The following is a 21,144-nucleotide window of genomic DNA, read 5'->3' as shown; positions in this document are numbered from 1 at the left end:
TTACTACTACTAGAACTGGGAAAAGATGTTTACAAATATTTAAAATATTAAGAAAATGTAGGAGGAACAGGCTGGGGACACTGAGCCTTGAATGTGGGGGATGATTTTGTCAGGACTCAAGATCTCAGCACAAGGCCCTGTCCTGCCTGTGGTTTAGAAGTTATTTGTGGAGACAAATTATCCACCATTCTATGGTGGCTGTTATTTTTTAAAAGGGTAGTATTTCATGAGCTTATGATACTATTTCAGATTACAAAACCTGAGACCCATGGCAGCCTACAAGATCTCCTAAAACGCCATGGGACCTTTGTTCTTGCCATGTTTCTCAAACATAAAGCAATAATCTCCACAGTATTTGATCTGTTCTTATGTGCCAGACACTGCAGGTGCAGGATTTCATCCAATCCTAAAAAACACCTCATGAGAAAACCCAGGCCTGGAGAAGTCGTACAGTCGCAGTGTTAGATTTAGGATTTGGACCCAGAGCGATGATTCTAGAATTCCAGAAGTCTTACCCACTCTGCTGTACAGTCTCGGATATTCTGACACCAGATTCTAATGCTGACTTGAGCATGAGGGCACAATTTCAACCCCCTAAGCCCTCAGTTTCCTCCCCTGTAATAACCTTTGCTCCACAGTGCTGTTAAGAGGAGTCGAGCTTAGAGCTCAGAGCTTAAATATCAGGGGATCATCAAGATAAATTATCAGACCTCCTCACCGTCACTTCCTGAAGGAGGAAACAGAAGCCCAGAGAGGGGAAAGGACTTGTCCCAATTTGTAGCAGACACGAGACTAGAACCCAGGCCCTCTAGCTTTCACAAAAACATTGCCCAGATTCAGCCTAACCGGTGGCGGCACTAGGGAAGAGGCAAGCGTTTGTGTTCATCTCCCTCCTTCCTCCAGCCCAGAGTGGGGGGGCTGATTCCTGTCACTTCTCCAGATTCTTGTGTTGACAGTTTCGCTGGCTCATGCCTGGACCAGGCTTCCTCTTCTCCCCTAGAAAGGGCTGGGTCCTCACAGGGTGGATGGGGAGCTCAATGGTCAGACTCTGCCAGCCACTGAGCAGATTCTGAGGCACAGGAGCTGGGGGAGGCGCCGCGCCTCACTCAGTTTTTCAGGGGCTTGCATGTGCCAGGCCCTGTGGGAGAGGAGCAGACTGTTCTAGAAGCCTTCGCTTGATTTATCTTCCCTCCCTAACCAGACTATGCTTTTTAACAGCATTTCAATAGTTCTTGAGTTTAGAAAATTTTTAATAATTTCTATTATAAAAATTGCCTTTGAAAATATGTTGCCACAGTAAAAAATTATCAGCAATTTTCTGATTTTTAAATCAGAAAATTTTAAAACTTTTGAACATTTAAAAAAAATGTTTCTTACAATGGGATCTAGAACATATTTTCCTTCTTTCCTTCCCTCCTTCTCCCTTCATTCTTTCTTTCCAGCATTTTGAAAAGTATACAAAAGGGCTTACATTTTTTTCCACCCCCAAATCCTGGTCCAGCTCAACCCACTTTTCATCTCTCTGAGGAGAAACAATAAAATTAAAGGTGTAAGTAGGTGTGACATTGGGTAAGCATATCAGCTCCCCTTTCCTGGAAGACTACTCTTGAGCTTTTCCTGACTATATTCTGGAAGCTTAAAATGTTCTTTATTTTATAAAAATGATGGTGATAATCTACAAGTAACTTCTTCAGCATTCTTGGCTCGGCACCTGTGGCTCAAGCAGCTAAGGCGCCAGCCATGTACACCTGAGCTGGCGGGTTCGAATCCATCCCAGGCCTGCCAAACAACAATGACAGCTGCAACCAAAAAATAGCCAGGCATTGTAGTGGGCACCTCTAGTCCCAGATACTTGGGAGGCTGAGGCAGGAGAATCACTTGAGCCAGGAGTTGGAGGTTGCTGTGAGGTGTGAGGCCACAGCACTCTACCCAGGGCAACAGCTTGAGGCTCTGTCTCAAAAAAAAAAAAAACTTTTTCAGCATTCTTGCTTGCCAATCTATATCAACTTTCTCATTAAAAAATATTAGTCATTTATGAAATCCGGGAGCCACTGACACTGCTTAGTGATGTCAAAAGCCCTTTTGCATCATTTATTCCTTTGATCAGATTCAACCAATACTGGCCATGGTTGGTTAAAGCGTCCACTAGGTAAGGCTCAAATACTCTGCCAACTATCCCCTAAACTATCTTGATTGAATCCTAGTTTCACTCAGCCTCAGCCTTGCCTCCTTATCTTTAAATCTGAGATATTCATATTTCTCAAGGTTGTTCTGAAAATTAACTGAGATAGTATAGGCAAGCCAGCCTAGCATCTGGTACATCCTGAATGCCATATCTCACTCCCATCCTGCAAGATAAGTACAACTGTCTCTATTGTACAGTTGCAGAAACAGAGAACAAGCACAATAAAATCAGGGTTTGAAATTCTGATCCTCTGCCCTCGATATCACATTACTTTTAGAAGAACCTGGCTGCAAGCTGGGATAGCCATAGGCACTGAAAGGAAAGAGGAATCATCTCTGAATTGGGAATTGAGAGGTTTTAGGGTACTTTGAGACCATAACTGAGGTGAAGGTCATAGCAGAAGGTCTGGCCAAATCCTGGGAGAAGGAAGGAGAGGTGGGCAGGGAGACCCTATGGGTGGCAGCAATAAACAGACCACAGGATCTAAGGAAAGCTCAGGCAGCATCAACTCCCCACTGAGGTGTCCCTGGCAAGCATGAGAAAGCCTGCTCTGGGAACCTCCCTCCATACAAGGAGCATTGCTGCAGCTGGTGAGGAAGCCAGTCCAGACGAACCAGGCGTGGGGCAGCGTCTGGTGTAACTCACAGTCCTGCCTTGCCTTTGGAAAGATCCCATCCTCACATTGACCTCCCACCCTCTACCCTCACCTATTGTTGTCTCATTACTTCCAGAGGCACCAAGAGTCAGATCAGCCACCCGGACCAGAACCGCAGGAACTATCACCCCTAAATGGGGACGCAGGTGAGTAGCCAGCCCCATAAGTGTCCCCACTGAGCTCCATGAGGTTCCCTATCTTACAATCAACAAAGGTGATAGAACTACTTAAATATCTCATGTGATCTTAGATAGATTACATTCATAGAAATATAATGTCTAAAATCAGGAAGGTAATAGTCCTGACCTGTGCTTCCCTGCTCTGGGCTGTTGGTATGTGCATATCACACCTATAGTGCTATATATACAGAGGGTGCCAAAAAATGTATGCACATTTAAGAAAGGAAATACTGTATTACAATGTAATACTCAATATATACCAATAACAAAAGATGGACACAAGTCATATTTGAGCACCCCTTGTAATTGCAGAAGTCAAACATGACTTGAGTATTACAATTTTAATACAGTTTTTTCCATTCTCAAAATTTTTGGCCCCCTCTATATTTCTGAAAAGTACATTTTCAGAAGAATCCAGAAGAACTGGAGGGAATACACTGGAGCAAGGTCAGGGTGGTGAAGAATCTGAAAAACATGTCCTGTAAGAAATAGGGAATTTTTCATCTTGAAAGAAGATTTTGCCATAAAACAACAATTCTCTCTAAGTGTCTGAAGTACCCTAATGGAGAAGAAAAATGAGCCTTGTTTAGGGTGACCCAGAGTTTAGTACTAGGGCCTCCAGGTAGCAACAATGTGCAGACAGAATCTAGCTGAGTCTCAAATAACTTTTTGTGTGGTTATGGGTTTAAAACTGTCAAAGCTCCCTGGTAACAGAATGTGTTTCCTATCTCAGGAAGTGTTTAATTACAGCCTGGGGGTTGTTGGGGATATTGTAGGTGAAGTCCAAGTACCAGGTAAGCAATTGACCCAGAGTTCAGAGGTTCACCAATCTGACTGTATATAAGAATTACCTTAGAAACTTTAAAGATGCCAGATTCTGGGGACCTACTACAGACCAACTAAATAAGAATCTCTGGGAATGGGCTGAAGAGTTTACATTTTTAGGGCGAATCTTTTTAATAAGCTTCTCTCCAGCTGGGGCCAGTCTGGTACTGATCTCATGGAAAACATTTGAGCCAAATGGTTTGAGAGTCCATGGCTCTGTAATCCTGACCATTGCTATCATGCAACCTCTGTCTGCTCATGGCCTGTGGAAGTGCAGGACTCAAGGACACCAACTCAGTCCACCTTCTGTCCTCATGGGACTAGCCGCAGTATTGACTTCGCCCACATCCTCACCTTTCTGCCATACCCTCTGCCAGACCCTGCCTATGAAGTTCTCTAATAGTAATGCTAATAGCCCTGGTATTAACCTGTAATTCTGGTCATGAGCACTGTCAAACATTTAGAGAACTTTTAATGAACAGTGAAGAACATCTACTGAGCGCCCTCATAGGTGGTAGTCGGGAGTGTTTGCTGTGGAATCAGATTGTGTAGGTTCACATCCCTGCTTCCCCAATTGTGAACTGGGTGATCTTGGGCAAGTTGCATAACTTCTCTGTGCCTCAGTTTCCTCATCTGTAAATTAAGTTAATAGTACCCACAACACTGGGTTGCTGTGAGGATTGAGCGGGTAATCCCTGTTAGGCACTTGAAATGTCATCGGCATGATAAGCTCTCGGGAGTCCTTATCTACTTTTGTTATTTTCATCACCATTCTTTTCTGATTTAATCATCTCAGTAGCCTCATAAGGCAGGTCCTATAATTATCCTTACCTCATGTATTAGGTAACTGAGGTCCTGAGAGGATGGTCACTGCCTTAGGTCACACCCAGGGTCAGTTAAACTCAGAGTGGCATTGGCAAAGCCTGTTTTGGAGTTTCCCTAAGCAAGGCCTAGACTTGCTGTTTGTGTCTCTTTCCCGCGAATAAGTATCCCCTATCCTCCAGCTGAGGAGATGCTAAAGGTGAGGGACCACATACTCAGGTGCTCACAGGCCCCAGCAGGTAAAGCAAATGACAAAGTGACCCCATATACACATCCTTGGTAGGGGGAGATGAAGACTGGCCAACTGCAGAGCCACATCCTGGCCAAAGGAGGAGGCAGCTTCTCCTCAGCTCCAGCCCCTGGTGAATAAGAAGGCCTACATTGCCAGTTCTTTGGATTCTTCAAGAAAAGTTGGAAATTTGTATTATTAAGCAATAGTTTCCCAGTTATTAAATATTAGCAACTAATTTTTTTTTTTTTTTTTGAGACAGAGTATCACTACGTTGCCCTGGCTACAGTGCATGGTATCAACATAGCTCATGGCAACCTCAAATTCCCTCCTGAGTAGCTGGGACTACAGGTGCCTGCCACAAAGCCTGGCTAATTTTTCTATTTTTAGTGGAGATAGGGGTCTTATTCAGGCTGGTCTGGAACTCCCAAGCTCAAGCAGTCCTCCTGGTCTGGCCCCAAGAGTGTTAGGATGACAGGCATGAGCCACTGTGCTGGGCCTTTCTTTTTAAGTTTGAGCGATGTAAATAGAATACTTCTATACGCTGAATCTATCCTGTGAGCTACTGCCTTTGCTGTAGATACTAGGGGACAAAATCAGACTTCTAGCCTTGCAGGAGGGTCTCTAAAGCCAGAAAGATTTAAGGGGCTGTCTCTGGAGATCGATCCATTCTTGAGGTGGAGACCAGGGTTCCCATCACTTATCTCAGCCTCCCACACCCTCTCTGCCAGCTGTGACCCCACCTCTGCTGTGTGTGAATTTTTTTGCTGTTTCACCTATAGCCATAACTGTCCAGCTCTGCGTGTCTGAGGAGGCTGAGCAGCACCAGAAGGATATAACTAGAATTCTCCATGAAGAGCAGAAGAAATGGGCACAACAGGTAAGTCCAGGCAGCCCCAACCTCTGTTTTTCCCTCCTGCTCAGCTAACCTTGCTAAATCCCAGAGTGAGGACCTGCTTTTGGCTTTGATTGTTGTTGTGAGGGTCTTACTCCTTTTGCCAAGAAAGGAGTCCTTTATCTGTTGAACACATTTCTATCTGCCCACTATGTCCTGGGCTCATTAGTTAAAGCAGGCAGAGCTGGCAGCTGCTCTCACAAAATTGATACTCTTTGGGGAAAGAGGAAAGGCCATTGGTGCTACTGGATCAATTATCCTTCCAGGCCACCTCATGGTTGGGTGGGGTCACAGATGAGTTATAAGAAAGGGTACCAATGTCATTTCTGGGCCAAGCATTTGAGTAGTGGTTCAAGGTCCTCAAGTTCTTTCTGTCTACCTAAGTGACAGTGTTCAAATGGCCACACTCCAGCAGCCTATACCCCTGGGTGATTATCCCTGGATCCTGGCTAATCCCTTGGCCGCAGAGCTCCCTGTCCACTCAAAATGGACATGTAGCTAGTGGAAAATATGATTTTTGTTTTAGCCTCTGAGATTTTACTGTTGTTTGTTGTGGTCGCATAATTTAGCCTATCCTGACTGAGACGGGAAGTCAGATGCTAAACACAACCTCAGGGAATTATTTACTACAATTATCAGTGCTATGAAAAGTTTAGAGCGCTATGAAAGGACATATTAGACACCTTAACCAAGTCAGTGGGATGGGAGAAGGCCTCTCTGAAGATATAACACTTAGATTTTTTAAAAATAATTTGGAAATGAAACTTAAGGGACATTCTGCCCAATTCCAGCCTATATTAGTCAAATGTCAAGGTCACGGAGCATGAGGAAAGACAGAAAAAATTCCAGGTTAAAGGACATGGAAGAGATGTGACAACTGAGGGCAACTCACAGCCTGAGATTTCCTTGTCCTCGTTCTAGCGTGGCCATTGCCCGTGGCCCTCTGTTTGGTCACTTTCCCTTCCTTCTCAGAGGTGGGTGGCAGAGCAGTAGGAGGGCCCCATCTCAGGATAGTGTCCAGAGTTTTCACTAAATCTTCTTAACTGGCTATTTTATGATTTAAATTTCAGAATATTATACGGGGACACACATTTTGGTTACATAGTTTGCTTTTGTATATTTTAAATCAAAGTTGTGTTCCCTTTACCCTTAATTGGTTATTTTAAATGATAAATTTGAAACATGTTTGGTGTAAATATTCAAAATTCTGAAGTTTAAAGTGTCTTTTAAAAAATGCCTCTAGTTATAAACTAATTATTAAATTGTGAGAGTTTTTGGTTTTTTGAGACAAGGTCTGGCTCTATTACCTGGGCTAGAGTACAGTGGCATCATCATAGCTCACTGAAGCCTCAAACTTCTGGGTCAAGCAATCCTCCCACCTCAGCCTCCTGAGCTGCTGGGACTACAGACATGCACCACCATGCCTGATAAATTTTCTATTTTGTGTAGAGATAAGGTCTTGCTATGTTGCCCAGGCTGGTCTCAAACTCCTGGCCTCAAGCAATTCTATCCTCCTGCATCAGCCTCCTAAAGTGCTAGGATTATAGGCATGAGCCACAATGCCTGGCCTAAATAGTGTGATTACTTGTACTAAAGATTTTCCCCTGGATTCTGTCCACTCAGCAGACTTACTGAGGGCTTCCTGTGTGCAGGGAGGGTGCTGCCACAGGCACTACAAGATGTATAGAGAGGACTCAAGCCCAGATCCTGCCCTTGAGGTGTTCACGAGGAGGAAGACTGCAGTGAGGGGCCCAAACAGATTAAAACATTCTTTGCTTAGACACATTTTTCAGAAGCACCTTTTGTGAAAGGCAGGTAGGTCTTTAAGTTTTTTTTGTACAGTAACAGTCCTGACATCATTTGGCCCTGAACTTACCCATGGAGTTCTTCACCATAAGACTGGAAGGGTCCCTAGGAGTCACGGACTCGAGTCCCTTCATTATACGGGGGAAGGAGCTCTTCCCAGGGCACATAGAAATTCAGTTGTGGGCTGAAGCTAGACCTCTTTAGATTGGACCTTGCCTCTGAGCTTGCCCACCCTCTGGCCCTGCAGGTGGTGAAGGGACTAGGAAACCTCTCACGTGCAGCACAGTGAGAACGGCTGGGAGTGTTTAGTGTGGAGAAAAGGAACTTGGGAACACAGCTGCTCTGCTCTGGTCTCTGAGGGGCTGCCTGGACTGAGGGAGCAGACCAGCCCTGTGTGACCCCAGAGAACAGATCTGAGACCTGGTGGTAAAAGTTAGAGGTCACTTGTGACAGTAAGCCCATATTCTTTGGGTAACTCCATGGGTAAGAACTCATGGTCAGAATATGCAGCCTATGGGTACGAGCAGAGGAAACACCATACAAGGGCTTCCTGCCTCAAGTGAACATCAGGATTAGAAGACTCTTAAATCTCTTTCCACATAGACAGTTCTCTGGAACCCCCTAACTATGCCCTAATGAGGGCAAAATCTGCCATGCCTGCTGTGCCTTGGAGGGCTTGTGCCCTCTCTGGGCATATGATTCCCATCCCTCAGAGGAGGGCGTGGGGCTCTGATCACCAAGCTTCTGGTAGCCCCAGCAGGTATTAAGTGGATAAGAGAGGTTGTCTGAACCTACTCCATCTCAGTCCTACTTGGGACTCTTGCCCCCCAGGTGGAGAAAGAGCGGGAGCTAGAGCTTCAAGAGAAATTGGATGAGCAGCGAAGGGCCCTGGAAGGAAAGCATGAGGAGGCCCTGCAAGGTGAGTAAGGCTGGAGATGCTCCACTGGCGAGGGGGCAGAAGGCCTCTCCTGGCCCCACCTGCTGGGTTCACTCAGCCCCTCTCTCCTCCCTCTGGTCCATAGGCAGTGAATCTATAAGGTCTTTGGCCCTAGCAGGGTGATGAACTTTTTCCTTTGGGCCATGGCTTTAAAAATCTGGCACCATGCTTAGATTTTCATTATTTGAGAGGATTTTTTTCTTTCCACTTTAAAAGCAATATATATTCATTAAAGGAAAGTTGGAAACCCTAGACAAATAGGAGAATTGTAAAATAGCCACATTTTATCATTATAATTTACAGTTAGGTTGATTGTTAAGAAAACAAACTTTCAGCTCGGCGCCTGTGGCTCAAGCGGCTAAGGCGCCAGCCACATACACCTGAGCTGGCGGATTTGAATCCAGCCCGGGCCCAGCAAACAACAATGATGGCTGTAACCAAAAAATAGCCAGGCATTGTGGTGGGTGCCTATAGTCCCAGCTACTTGGGAAGAGGAGGCAGGAGAATCGCTTGAGCCCAGGAGTTGGAGGTTGCTGTGAGCCATGATGTCACGGCACTCTACCCAGGGCGACAGCTTGAGGCTCTGTCTCAAAAAAAAAAAAAGAAAGAAGGAAAGAAAGAAAACAAACTTTCTTTCCTCTTACATGACCAAATGTGATCATCATAGAAAATTTAGAATCTATAGACTAAATAAAAAGGATCTTATAGCACAATGGTTAAGATCTCATTCTCTGGAGCCATCCGTGGTCCTTGGGTTTGAATCCCAGCTCCAGCACTTAGCAACTGTATAACCTTGAAGAAGTTACTTCACCTCCTTAAAACGTTCTTTGTAAGAATTAAACAATTTGATGATAGTTAGACAGAATTTAGAACAGTGCAAGATAGTTGGCAGATATTTATTTTCACATCTTTTTAGGTCTGAGAAAAATAAAATCATCATTAATTGCACCCAGTTAACCCCTTTGACACAAATCCCTTTCATTTCCTTCTCTGTGTATATATACATGTGTACATACGCGTACACTTTGTGAAGAGAAAGTAAATTGATTTTTTTACTTTGAATTGCGTTAGCATCCTGTCATTAAACTCTTCTACAACGTAAGTTTTAGTAATGACATAGCATTCTAATACATACCCTCTTTCATTTTAACTAAGTGCTATTGCTTGTGGATTTACGTCATTTCACATTTTTTGCCATTGTTTATAACAGCAATGATACTTATAGAGTGAATCCCATTTTGTAACATCTTTGACATATTCATGATTCTTTTCTTAGAAAAATATCCTGGGGCGGCGCCTGTGGCTCAGTGAGTAGGGCGCCGGCCCCATATGCCGAGGGTGGTGGGTTCAAACCCAGCCGCGGCCAAACTGCAACCAAAAAATAGCCGGGCGTTGTGGCGGGCGCCTGTAGTCCCAGCTGCTCGGGAGGCTGAGGCAAGAGAATCGCGTAAGCCCAAGAGTTAGAGGTTGCCGTGAGCCGTGTGACGCCACGGCACTCTACCCGAGGGCGGTACCGTGAGACTCTGTCTCTACAAAAAAAAAAAAAAGAAAAGAAAAGAAAAATATCCTGGTAGAATTTATGTGGCAAAGTTTATTTAGCTATCTGTACAGTATAGCTATGTATTTTTTATTTTGGTAAAATAGGCATAAAATTTAGCATTCATAACATTTAGTACATTCACAGTACCATGTAACCATCCTCACTATCTACTTCCAGAACATTCTTATCACTCCAAAAGGAAACCCTACACCTACCGCTTTAACCCCACCCAAGCCCTGTCGTTTCCTGGCAACTACCAATCCACTATCTCCATGGACTTTTCCATTCTGGATACTCATATAAACAGCATTGTACAACCTGTTACCCTTACCCAGCGTGATGTTTCCAAGGCTCATCCACGTTCCAGCCTGCATCTGCACTCCATTTCTTTTTATGACTGAATAATATTCCATTGCACTTTACCCATTCATTAGTTGATGGACACCTGGGCTGCCTCTGCCCTTTGGCCACTATAAATAGTGCCACTAATACAAGTACCTGCTTGAACAGCTGTTTTCAGCTCCCCTAGGCAGAGACTCAGGAGAACTGCTGGATCCTATGGTGATTCTGTCCTCAACTTTTTGAGAAACTGCCAAACTGTTTTCTACAGTGTCTGTACCACTTTCTGTTCCCACCAGCAATGCATAAGAATTCCAGTGGTGGCACGTCCTTGTCAACACTTGTTGTTTTCCATTATCATTACCATTATTGCCATCCTAGTATGTGTGAAGTGGTATCTCAATGTGGTTGTGATTTTCATTGCCCTAATAACTAATTTTGTTAAACACCTTTTCATGTTGTGTATCTTCTTTGGAGAAGGTTATGTATGTTTTTAATGCTGTTGAAATTGACCTTGAAAATGCTCTACCAGTTTTTCCCTTTCCCCAGTTATTTATCTTTTTAAAAACATTCTTATGATTATTTTGTATGTAGAATTTTTTAGTCTGTACTTTTCATTTAACATTGTATCAAACACATTTCCAAGTAATTATGCTGCTAATAAAATGTTTATAAAATCCAGACCATAATATACATGGTTTTCTTTATTTCTTGTGAGTATAGACATCTAGATTTTAGCTATTGTAAATAATATTGTTCTAAAAGTCTTTTGTGTAAAGATATGCCCACATTTCACATTTCATCCTTAGGTTTTTTTTGAAATTAAATAACTAGTACAGAGGTCTGAACAATTTTAAGAATCTTGAAACATATTGCAACATTAACACAAAACATTGGGAAATGGAATTAAAATCCTTGACTGGGCAGTTGAAGCTTTGTGTTTTAATACTCCCATACCCTGATAAATAGGGTCATCTCAGAACCTGCTTAAATCTCCCTTCAGTTTCTATATCTTTAAAATCTACTTTCCCTGCCTCACAAGACTTTATGGGAAAATATCTTTGTTCTCTTAGCATTGTTTTGATTATTTTAATTTTATGAATATTGATATATTGGTAAGATAGGCAATACCTTCTCTTCTGGCTTTTTTTTTTTGCAGTTTTTGGCCGGGGCCGGGTTTGAACCCACCACCTCTGGTATATGGGGCCGGTGCCCCAGCCCTACTCCTTGAGCCACAGGCGCCACCCAATAGAGTTCTTTTTTTTTTTTTTTTAGAGACATAGTCTCACTTTGTTGCCCTCTCACCTGGCGTCACAGCTCACAGCAACCTCAACTCCTGGGTTTAGGCGATTCTCTTGCCTCAGCCTCCCAAATAGCTGGAACTATAGGCACCTACCACAACGCCCAGCTATTTTTTTGTCACAGTTTGCAGTTTGGCCAGACCAGGTTTGAACCCGCACCCTCGGTATATGGAGCTAGCTCCCTACTCCCTGAGCCACAGGCGCTGCCCTTTTCTGGCTTTTAAGTAGGAAATTTATCTTGAGTTTGTCCCATCAGTCAGAATTCTTTCATAGTTGTTTTTAAATTGCATAGCATGTATTAAGTGCTATATAAGCATGTGTTAAGTAAATGAATAAAAGCATAGCCTGATGGAAATATATGAGATTTTGTGTGGGGAAAGGTACACAAATAATCAGGAGAAGCTCGTCATGGTTTTCCATAATCAATAACTCTTTGTTGTCTTTTATTTTCTGTTTTTGTTTTTATTTTTAAACTATAACATAGTGAAATTGACTTTTTGTGTACAGTTCCATGCATTCTAACACCTATATAGATTCTTGTAACCATCACCACAATCAGCATACAAAACAGCTCCCTCACCTGCCAAACTCTCTCTGACTATCCTGTGCTAGCATCCTCCCCTTTCCTAACCTCTGGTAACCATTGGTCTGTTCCCCATCACTCTAGTTTTGTCAATTCGAGGGTATTATATAAATGAAATAACACAAGATGATCCTTTATTTTGGATTCTTCCATTCATCATGATGCCTTTCAGATTCATTTAAATTGTTATATGTTTCAATAATTCATTCCTTTTCATGGCTAACTTGTATTCCATTTTTTAACTCATTCACTTGTAGGACATTTGAGTTGTTTCCAGTTTGAAGCAATTATGAGTAGAGCTGTTTTAACATTTGTATACAGGTGTTAGTGTGGACTTGTTTTTATTTTTGTTGAGTAAATATACAGGAGTGGGATTGATAGGTCATATAAGTGTATACTTAGCTTTATGAAAAACAGTTGAACTGCTTTCCACAGTGACTACCAGTTTATACCATCAGTGATTTCTGAGTTCCACTGTTCTTCACCAATACTTATTGTCACTGGTTTTGTTTTGTTTTGTTTTGTTTTGTTTTGAGACAGAGCCTCAAGCTGTCGCCCTGGATATAGTGCTGTGGCATCACAGCTCACAGCAACCTCTAGCTCCTGGGCTTAAGCTATTCTCTCGCCTCAGCCTCCCAAGTACCTGGGACTACAGATACCTGCCACAATGCTTGGCTATTTCTTAGTTGTAGTTGTCACTGTTGTTTGGCAGGCCCAGGCTGGATTCGAACCCACCAGCTCTAGTGTATGGCTGGCACCTTAGCCACTTGAACTACAGGTGCTGAGCCAATTCGTCACTGTTTTTTATTTCAGCTGTTCTAATAGTTGTACAGTGATATCTCATCAGGGTTTAATTTGCATTTCAATAATTACTAATGAGATTGAATATATTTGTATTTACTTATTTGCTTTCTGTCTATTGTCTTTTTTTTTTTTTTTTTTTTGAGTCAGTCTCAAGCCGTCACCCTGAGTAGAATTCTGTGGCATCATAGGTCACAGTGACCTCCAACTCTTGGGCTTAAGCAATTCTCTTGTCTCAAGCCTCCTGAGTAGCTGGGACTACAGGCACCCACCACAACACCTGGCAATTTTTTGGTTGTAGTTGTCATTGTTGTTTGGCAGGCCCAGGCTGGATTTGAACCCGCCAGCTCCGGTGTATGTGGCTGGCGCCCTAGCAGCTGAGCTACAGGTGCTGAGCCTGCATATCTCTTTGGTCAAATGTCTGTTCAAGTCTTTTCCCTCATTTTAATTAGCTTTTTTGTTGTTACTATTGCTTTTTGAAAGTTCTTTATATATTTTAGAAGAGTTCTTTGTATTTGTGAAGACTTTTTTCCTACTCTGTGGTGTTTTTTTTTCATTTTCTTAATAATGTCTTTCACAAAGCAGAATTTTTAATTTTTTTTAATTGTTTAGGATTCATTGATGGTAAAAAGAATTACGTTACACTGATTGCAGCTATTAGGTAAAGTCTCTCTTATAATTGTGTCCCATGCCTATAAAGCTTTTAATTTTGACAGAGTCCAGTTCATTCTTTTTTTCTTTTTTTTTATTACACTTTTGGTATCATGACTATGAACTCTTTGCTAAACCCCAGGTAACAAAGATTTTTCTCTTGTGTTTTCTTCCAAAATTTTTATGGCTTAAATTTTACATTTAGATCTATGATCTATATAACCATGTGGGCGTTTTCTTTCCACTGAAAATAGGGTAGATTACATTGATCTACATATTCAAATACAGTCATCCCTCAGTATCCACAGGAGATTCATTCTGGGACCCGCCATGGATACCAAAATTCCCAAATGCTCAAGTCCAGTATGTAAAATAGCATAGTATAACCTATGCATATCCTCCATTGTACTTTAAGTCATCTCTAGCAACTTATAATAACCAATACGATGTAAATGCTATATAAATAAAAGTTTTATTTGCATTTTTATTGTTACATTGTTTTATTTTTTTCAAATATTTGCAATCCATCGTTGGTTGAATCCACAGATGCAGAACCTGCAGATACAGAGAGCCAGTTATGTTGAATTCACCTTGCATTTCTGGCATAAGATCTTCTTGGTTGTGGTATATTACTCTTTTTGTATATTGCTGAATTTGACTTGCTGATGTTTTATTGAGGACATTTGCGTCTATGTTCATGAGGGATCTTGTTCTGTAGTTTTCTTACATCTTCTGTCTAGTTGTAGTATCTGGGCAAAGCTTGCCTCATGGAGTGAGCTGGGAAATTATTCCTTCCTTTTCCATTTCTGGATGAGATTATATAGAATTTTTAAATATTTAGTAGAATATGCCATTGAAATCATCAATGTATTTAGATATTTCTTTTTCACAAAGTGTTTAATTACAAATTCAATTTCTTTAATAGTTACGGGAATGTCCAAATTATATAATTCACCTTGGGTGAGTTTTGGTAGTTTGTAATTTTTGAGGAATTGATACATTTCATCTAAGTTGTGAGACTTCTGTAAATATAATTATTCATAGTATTCTCTTAATATCCTTTCATTTTTTAATTTTCTAATAAGACTAAATTTATTCAATACTCTAGTAAAAGTTTTGATTATAAGTATCCAACAGTATAAAAAATACAGGGCAGATCTATAGATTTCTAATATATTAATACGAAGTGCATGACTACATACAGTACATCCTACAGGCAAAGAGAGGTGTAAGGGAAAACAGAAGACTGTGGTTGACGTCTAGTAATAAATAAATAAATACAGAAGTGGAGATGATCCATATCATAGTATATTCTACCACCAATACTGTAGCCAAAATATACAAATAATAATAATAATAACTCAGGAGATGATCATGGCTGGCCTCCTGTAATTCACCTCAAAGGCCATGAAAGCCGGCCCAACTAACTGTGTAGTCTCTGCATGTGGTGGCTTATAGCATGTAGCTTTTTTCCAAGAGGAGGAAATATAAAATGTTCAGACTAAGAACTACAAAATTATAGGGTATCCATAAAAAGTGGCTTACTCCTTATTGTTATACTACCCAATTTTTAAAATCCAGTTCAAAAAATAAAAACTAAATCATGTCATTATAAGGCAAGCAAATACTCCTCCCTCATGAAAAGTCTGAACTGGTAATATTTTCCTCCTGAACTTTCAGAAAAGAGGCAATAAGAACACTTTGGTTTGGGGTCTAGTGAGATGCTTTGAATGAGGATTTTAGAACTGAAGAACTCCAAGCATGGTATCTCAATGTCCAGAAAGCCTGACTAAAACAAGCCAAACCAAAACCAACCCACTTACCACTAACACACACCTTTTTTCTTTTCTTTTTTTTTTTTATTAAATCATAGCTGTGTACATTAATGCAATCATGGGGCACCATACACTGGTTCTTTCTTGTTTTTTTTATTATTACTAAATCATAGCTGTGTACATTAATGTAATCATGGGGCACCATACACTGGTTTTATAGACCGTTTGACACATTTTCATCACACTGGTTAACATAGCCTTCCTGGCATTTTCTTAGTTATTGTGTTAAGACATTTATATTCTACATTTACTAAGTTTCACATGTACCCTTGTAAGATGCACCGTACATGTGGTCCCACCAATCACCTTCCCTCCGCCCATCCTCCCCCCTCCCTCCCCTCCCTCTCCCCCTTTCTCATATTCTTAGGTTATAACTGGGTTATAGCTAACATATGAAAGCAATACATTAGTTTCATAGGAGGGCTGAGTACATTGGATACTTTTTCTTTCATTCTTGAGATACTTTACTACAAAGAATATGTTCGAGCTCCATCCATATAAACAGGAAAGAAGTAAAGTCTCCATCTTTCTGTAAGGCTGCATAATATTCCATGGTGTACATATACCATGTAATATTTATTTTTATTTATTTATTTATTTATTTTTCTTTTTTATTGTTGGGGATTCATTGAGGGTACAATAAGCCAGGTTACACTGATTGCAATTGTTAGGTAAAGTCCCTCTTGCAATCATGTCTTGCCCCCATAAAGTGTGACACACACCAAGGTCCCACCACCCTCCCTCCTTCCCTCTTTCTGTTTCCCCCCCCATAACCATAAATGTCATTAATTGTCCTCATATCAAAATTGAGTACATAGGATTCATGCTTCTCCATTCTTGTGATGCTTTACTAAGAATAATGTCTTCCACGTCCATCCAGGTTAATACGAAGGATGTAAAGTCTCCATTTTTTTTAATGGCTGAATAGTATTCCATGGTATACATATACTACAGCTTGTTAATCCATTCCTGGGTTGGTGGGCATTTAGGCTGTTTCCACATTTTGGCGATTGTAAATTGAGCTGCAATAAACAGTCTAGTACAAGTGTCCTTATGATAAAAGGATTTCTTTCCTTCTGGGTAGATGCCCAGTAATGGGATTGCAGGATCAAATGGGAGGTCTAGCTTAAGTGCTTCGAGGTTTCTCCATACTTCCTTCCAGAAAGGTTGTACTAGTTTTCAGTCCCACCAGCAGTGTAAAAGTGTTCCCTTCTCTCCACATCCACGCCAGCATCTGCAGTTTTGAGATTTTGTGATGTGGGCCATTCTCACTGGGGTTAGATGATATCTCAGGGTTGTTTTGATTTGCATTTCTCTAATATATAGAGATGATGAACATTTTTTCATGTGTTTGTTAGCCATTCGTCTGTCGCCTTTAGAGAAAGTTCTATTCATGTCTCCTGCCCATTGATATAAGGGATTGTTGGCTTTTTTCATGTGGATTAATTTGAGTTCTCTATAGATCCTAGTTATCAAGCTTTTGTCTGATTGAAAATATGCAAAGATCCTTTCCCATTGTGTAGGTTGTCTCTTTGCTTTGGTTATTGTCTCCTTAGCTGTACAGAAGCTTTTCAGTTTAATGAAGTCCCATTTGTTTATTTTTGTTGTTGCTGCAATTGCCATGGCAGTCTTCTCCATGAAGTCTTTCCCCAGGCCAATATCTTCCAGTGTTTTTCCTATGCTTTCTGGAGGATTTTTATTGTTTCATGCCTTAAGTTTAAGTCCTTTATCCATCTTGAATCAATTTTTGTGAGTGGGGAAAGGTGTGGGTCCAGTTTCAGTCTTTTACATGTAGACATCCAGTTCTCCCAACACCATTTATTGAATAGGGAGTCTTTCCCCCAAGGTATGTTCTTGTTTGGTTTATCGAAGATTAGATGGTTGTAAAATGTTAGTTTCATTTATTGGTTTTCAATTCGATTCCAAGTGTCTATGTCTCTGTTTTTGTGCCAGTACCATGCTGTCTTGACCACTATGGCTTTGTAGTACAGACTAAAATCTGGTATGCTGATGCCCCCAGCTTTATTTTTGTTACAGAGAACTGCCTTAGCTATACGGGGTTTTTTCCGGTTCCATACAAAATGCAGAATCATTTTTTCCAAATCTTGAAAGTACGATGTTGGTATTTTGATAGGAATGGCATTGAATAGGTAGATTGCTTTGGGAAGTATAGACATTTTAACAATGTTGATTCTTCCCATCCATGAGCATGGTATGTTCTTCCATTTGTTAATATCCTCTGCTATTTCCTTTCTGAGGATTTCATAGTTTTCTTTATAGAGGTCCTTCACCTCCTTCGTTAGGTATACTCCTAGGTATTTCATTTTCTTTGAAACTATGGTGAAGGGAGTTGTGACCTTAATTAGCTTCTCATCTTGACTGTTATTGGTGTACACAAAGGCTACTGACTTGTGGACATTGATTTTATATCCTGAAATATTACTGTATTTTTTGATGACTTCTAGGAGTCTTGTGGTTGAGTCTTTGGGGTTCTCTAAGTATAAGATCATGTTGTTAGCAAAGAGGGCGAGTTTGACCTCCTCTGCTCCCATTTGGATTCCCTTTATTTCCTTGTCTTGCCTAATTGTATTGGCTAGAACTTCCAGCACTACATTGAATAGTAAAGGTGACAGAGGACAACCTTGTCTGGTTCCAGTTCTAAGAGGAAAAGCTTTCAGTTTTACTCCATTCAGTAAAATATTGGCTGTGGGTTTGTCATAGATAGCTTCAATCAGTTTTAGAAATGTGCCACCTATGCCTATACTCTTCAGTGTTCTAATTAGAAAAGGATGCTGGATTTTATCAAATGCTTTTTCTGCATCTATTGAGAGGATCATGTGATCTTTATTTTTGCCTCTGTTAATATGGTGGATAATGTTTATAGACTTGCGTATGTTAAACCAGCCTTGCATCCCTGGGATGAAGCCTACTTGATCATGATGAATGACTTTTTTGATGATAAGCTGTAATCTATTGGTGAGGATTTTGTTCAGAATTTTTGCGTCTATATTCATGAGTGAGATTGGTCTGAAATTCTCCTTTTTGTTTGGGTCTTTTCCTGGGTTTGGTATCAGGGTGATGTTTGCTTCATAGAATGTGTTGGGGAAGATTCCTTCTTCCTCAATTTTTTGGAATAATTTCTGCAGTACAGGAATAAGCTCTTCCTTGAAGGTTTGATAGAATTCTGGAGTGAAGCCATCTGGACCAGGGCATTTTTTGGTTGGAAGCTTTTTTATTGTTTCTTTGATCTCAGTGCTTGAAATTGGTCTGTTCAGGAGCTCTATTTCTTCCTGGCTGAGTCTAGGGAGAGGGTGTGATCCCAAATATTGATCCATTTCTTTCACATTGTCAAATTTCTGGGCACAGAGTTTCTGGTAGTATTCGGAGATGATCTCTTGTATCTCTGTGGGATCAGTTGTTATTTCCCCTTTATCATTTCTGATTGAGGTTACTAGAGATTTCACTTTTCTATTCCTCGTTAGTCTGGCCAATGGTTTATCTATTTTATTTATTTTTTCAAAAAACCAACTTCTTGTTTCATTAATTTTCTGAATGATTCTTTTGTTTTCAATTTCATTGATCTCTGATTTGATTTTGGATATTTCTTTTCTTCTACTGAGTTTAGGCTTAGATTGTTCTTCTTTTTCCAATTCCATAAGATCTCTTATGAGATTGTTGATGTGCTCTCTTTCTGTTTCTCGAATGTAGGCATCTAAAGCAATGAATTTTCCTCTCAAAACTGCTTTTGCAGTATCCCACAGGTTTTGGTAGCTTGTGTCTTCATTGTTGTTATGCTCAAGGAAGTTAATGATTTCCTGTTTTATTTCTTCCTGCACCCATCTGTTATTCAACAGAAGATTGTTTAATTTCCATGCCTTTGGGTGGGGTCGAGCATTTTTGTTAGAGTTGAGTTCCACCTTTAGTGCCTTATGGTCTGAGAAGATACAAGGTAAAATTTCAATTCTTTTGATTCTATTGATATTTGTTTTGTGTCCCAGGATATGATCAATTTTGGAGAATGTTCCATGGGGTGATAAGAAGAATGTATATTCTTTATCTTTGGGATGGAGTGTTCTATATGCGTCTATCAAGCACAGTTGTTCTAGGGTCTCATTTAAATCTCTTATATCCTTGTTTAACTTCTGTTTAAAGGATCTGTCCAGCTCTGTAAGAGGAGTGTTAAGGTCCCCTGTTATTATGGTATTATCAGATATCATATTGCTCAAACTGAGTAAGGTCTGTTTCAAGAATCTGGGAGCATTTAAATTGGGTGCATAGATATTTAGAATTGAAATGTCTTCTTGTTGTATTTTTCCCTTGACCAATATAAAGTGAACATCTTTGTCTTTTTTGACTTTAGTTGCTTTCAATCCACATGTATCTGAAAATAAGATTGCAACTCCTCTTTTCTTCTGAATTCCATTTGCCTGAAAAATTATCTTCCAACCCTTGAGTCGGAGCTTTAATTTGTCTTTTGAAGCCAGGTGTGTTTCTTGCAGACAGCAAATGGATGGCTTCTGTTTTTTAATCCAGTCAACCAATCTATGTCTCTTCAGTGGGGAATTCAAGCCATTAACATTTATTGAGATAATTGATAAGTGTGGTAGTATTCTATTCGTCTTATTTTGTGAGAGTCCATTGCTTAGTTTTATCTTTAGGATCAGTGTGGAGGTTTGGTTCTGTCCTTTAATTTCTGAGTTCTTACTTTGCTGCTGATCCATTGTGGTGGTCAGTGTGCAGAACAGGTTGAAGTGTTTCCTGTAGAGCTGGTCTTGTTGTGGCGAATTTCCTCAATGTTTGTATATCCGTAAATGATTTGATTTCTCCGTCAATTTTGAAGCTTAGCTTAGCAGGGTACAGAATTCTGGGCTGGAAATTGTTCTGTTTAAGTAGATTAAAGGTAGATGACCATTGTCTTCTTGCTTGGAAAGTTTTATTAGAGAAGTCTGCGGTCACTCTGATGGATTTGCCCCTGTAGGTCAACTGGCGCTTACTCCTGGCAGCTTGCAGAATCTTTTCTTTTGTCTTGACTTTGGACAGGTTCATCACAATGTGTCTTGGAGAAGCTCAGTTAGAGTTGAGGCGACCTGGGGTCCGATAGCCCTCTGAAAGCAGAGTGTCAGAATCTTTGGTGATATTTGGGAAATTTTCTTTTACAATATTCTCTAGTATGGCTTCCATTCCTCTGGGGCATTCTTCTTCCCTTCTGGAATTCCTATAACTCATATGTTGGAATGCTTCATAAAGTCCCATATTTCTGACAGTGAACATTCTGCTTTCTCTCTCTTCTTTTCTGCCTCTTTTACTATCTGAGTTATCTCAAAAACTTTGTCTTCTACCTCTGAAATTCTTTCTTCTGCATGGTCTAACCTGTTGCTGATACTTTCCATTGCGTCTTTAAGTTCCCTGATTGACTGTTTCATTTCCTTCAGCTCTGCTATATCCTTTTTATATTCTTCATATCGTTCATCTTTTATTTGATTCTGTTCTTGAATTTCCTTTTGCTTAATTTCCACTTTATTAGCAGTTTCCTTCATTGTTTCCATCATTTCTTTCATTGT

General features: G+C 40.6%; 1 protein-coding gene across 1 annotated transcript in view; it reads left to right on the top strand.

Moving 5' to 3' along the window:
* The window catches only part of CCDC69 (coiled-coil domain containing 69), a 54,714-nt gene that overhangs the window by 16,331 nt on the left and 17,239 nt on the right, over window positions 1-21,144 (top strand). Inside the window, exons 2-4 of the mRNA XM_053567432.1 lie at window positions 2,917-2,986; window positions 5,678-5,775; window positions 8,428-8,515. Of these exons, the coding sequence (XP_053423407.1) occupies window positions 2,917-2,986; window positions 5,678-5,775; window positions 8,428-8,515 (256 nt within the window). The remainder of the gene's footprint in view (window positions 1-2,916; window positions 2,987-5,677; window positions 5,776-8,427; window positions 8,516-21,144) is intronic.

This window comes from Nycticebus coucang, chromosome 17, assembly GCF_027406575.1.
Source record: "Nycticebus coucang isolate mNycCou1 chromosome 17, mNycCou1.pri, whole genome shotgun sequence".
NCBI classification, from domain to species: domain Eukaryota; kingdom Metazoa; phylum Chordata; class Mammalia; order Primates; family Lorisidae; genus Nycticebus; species Nycticebus coucang.
Note: the sequence above shows the minus strand (reverse complement) of the source record. Positions and strands in the feature narration are given on the sequence as shown.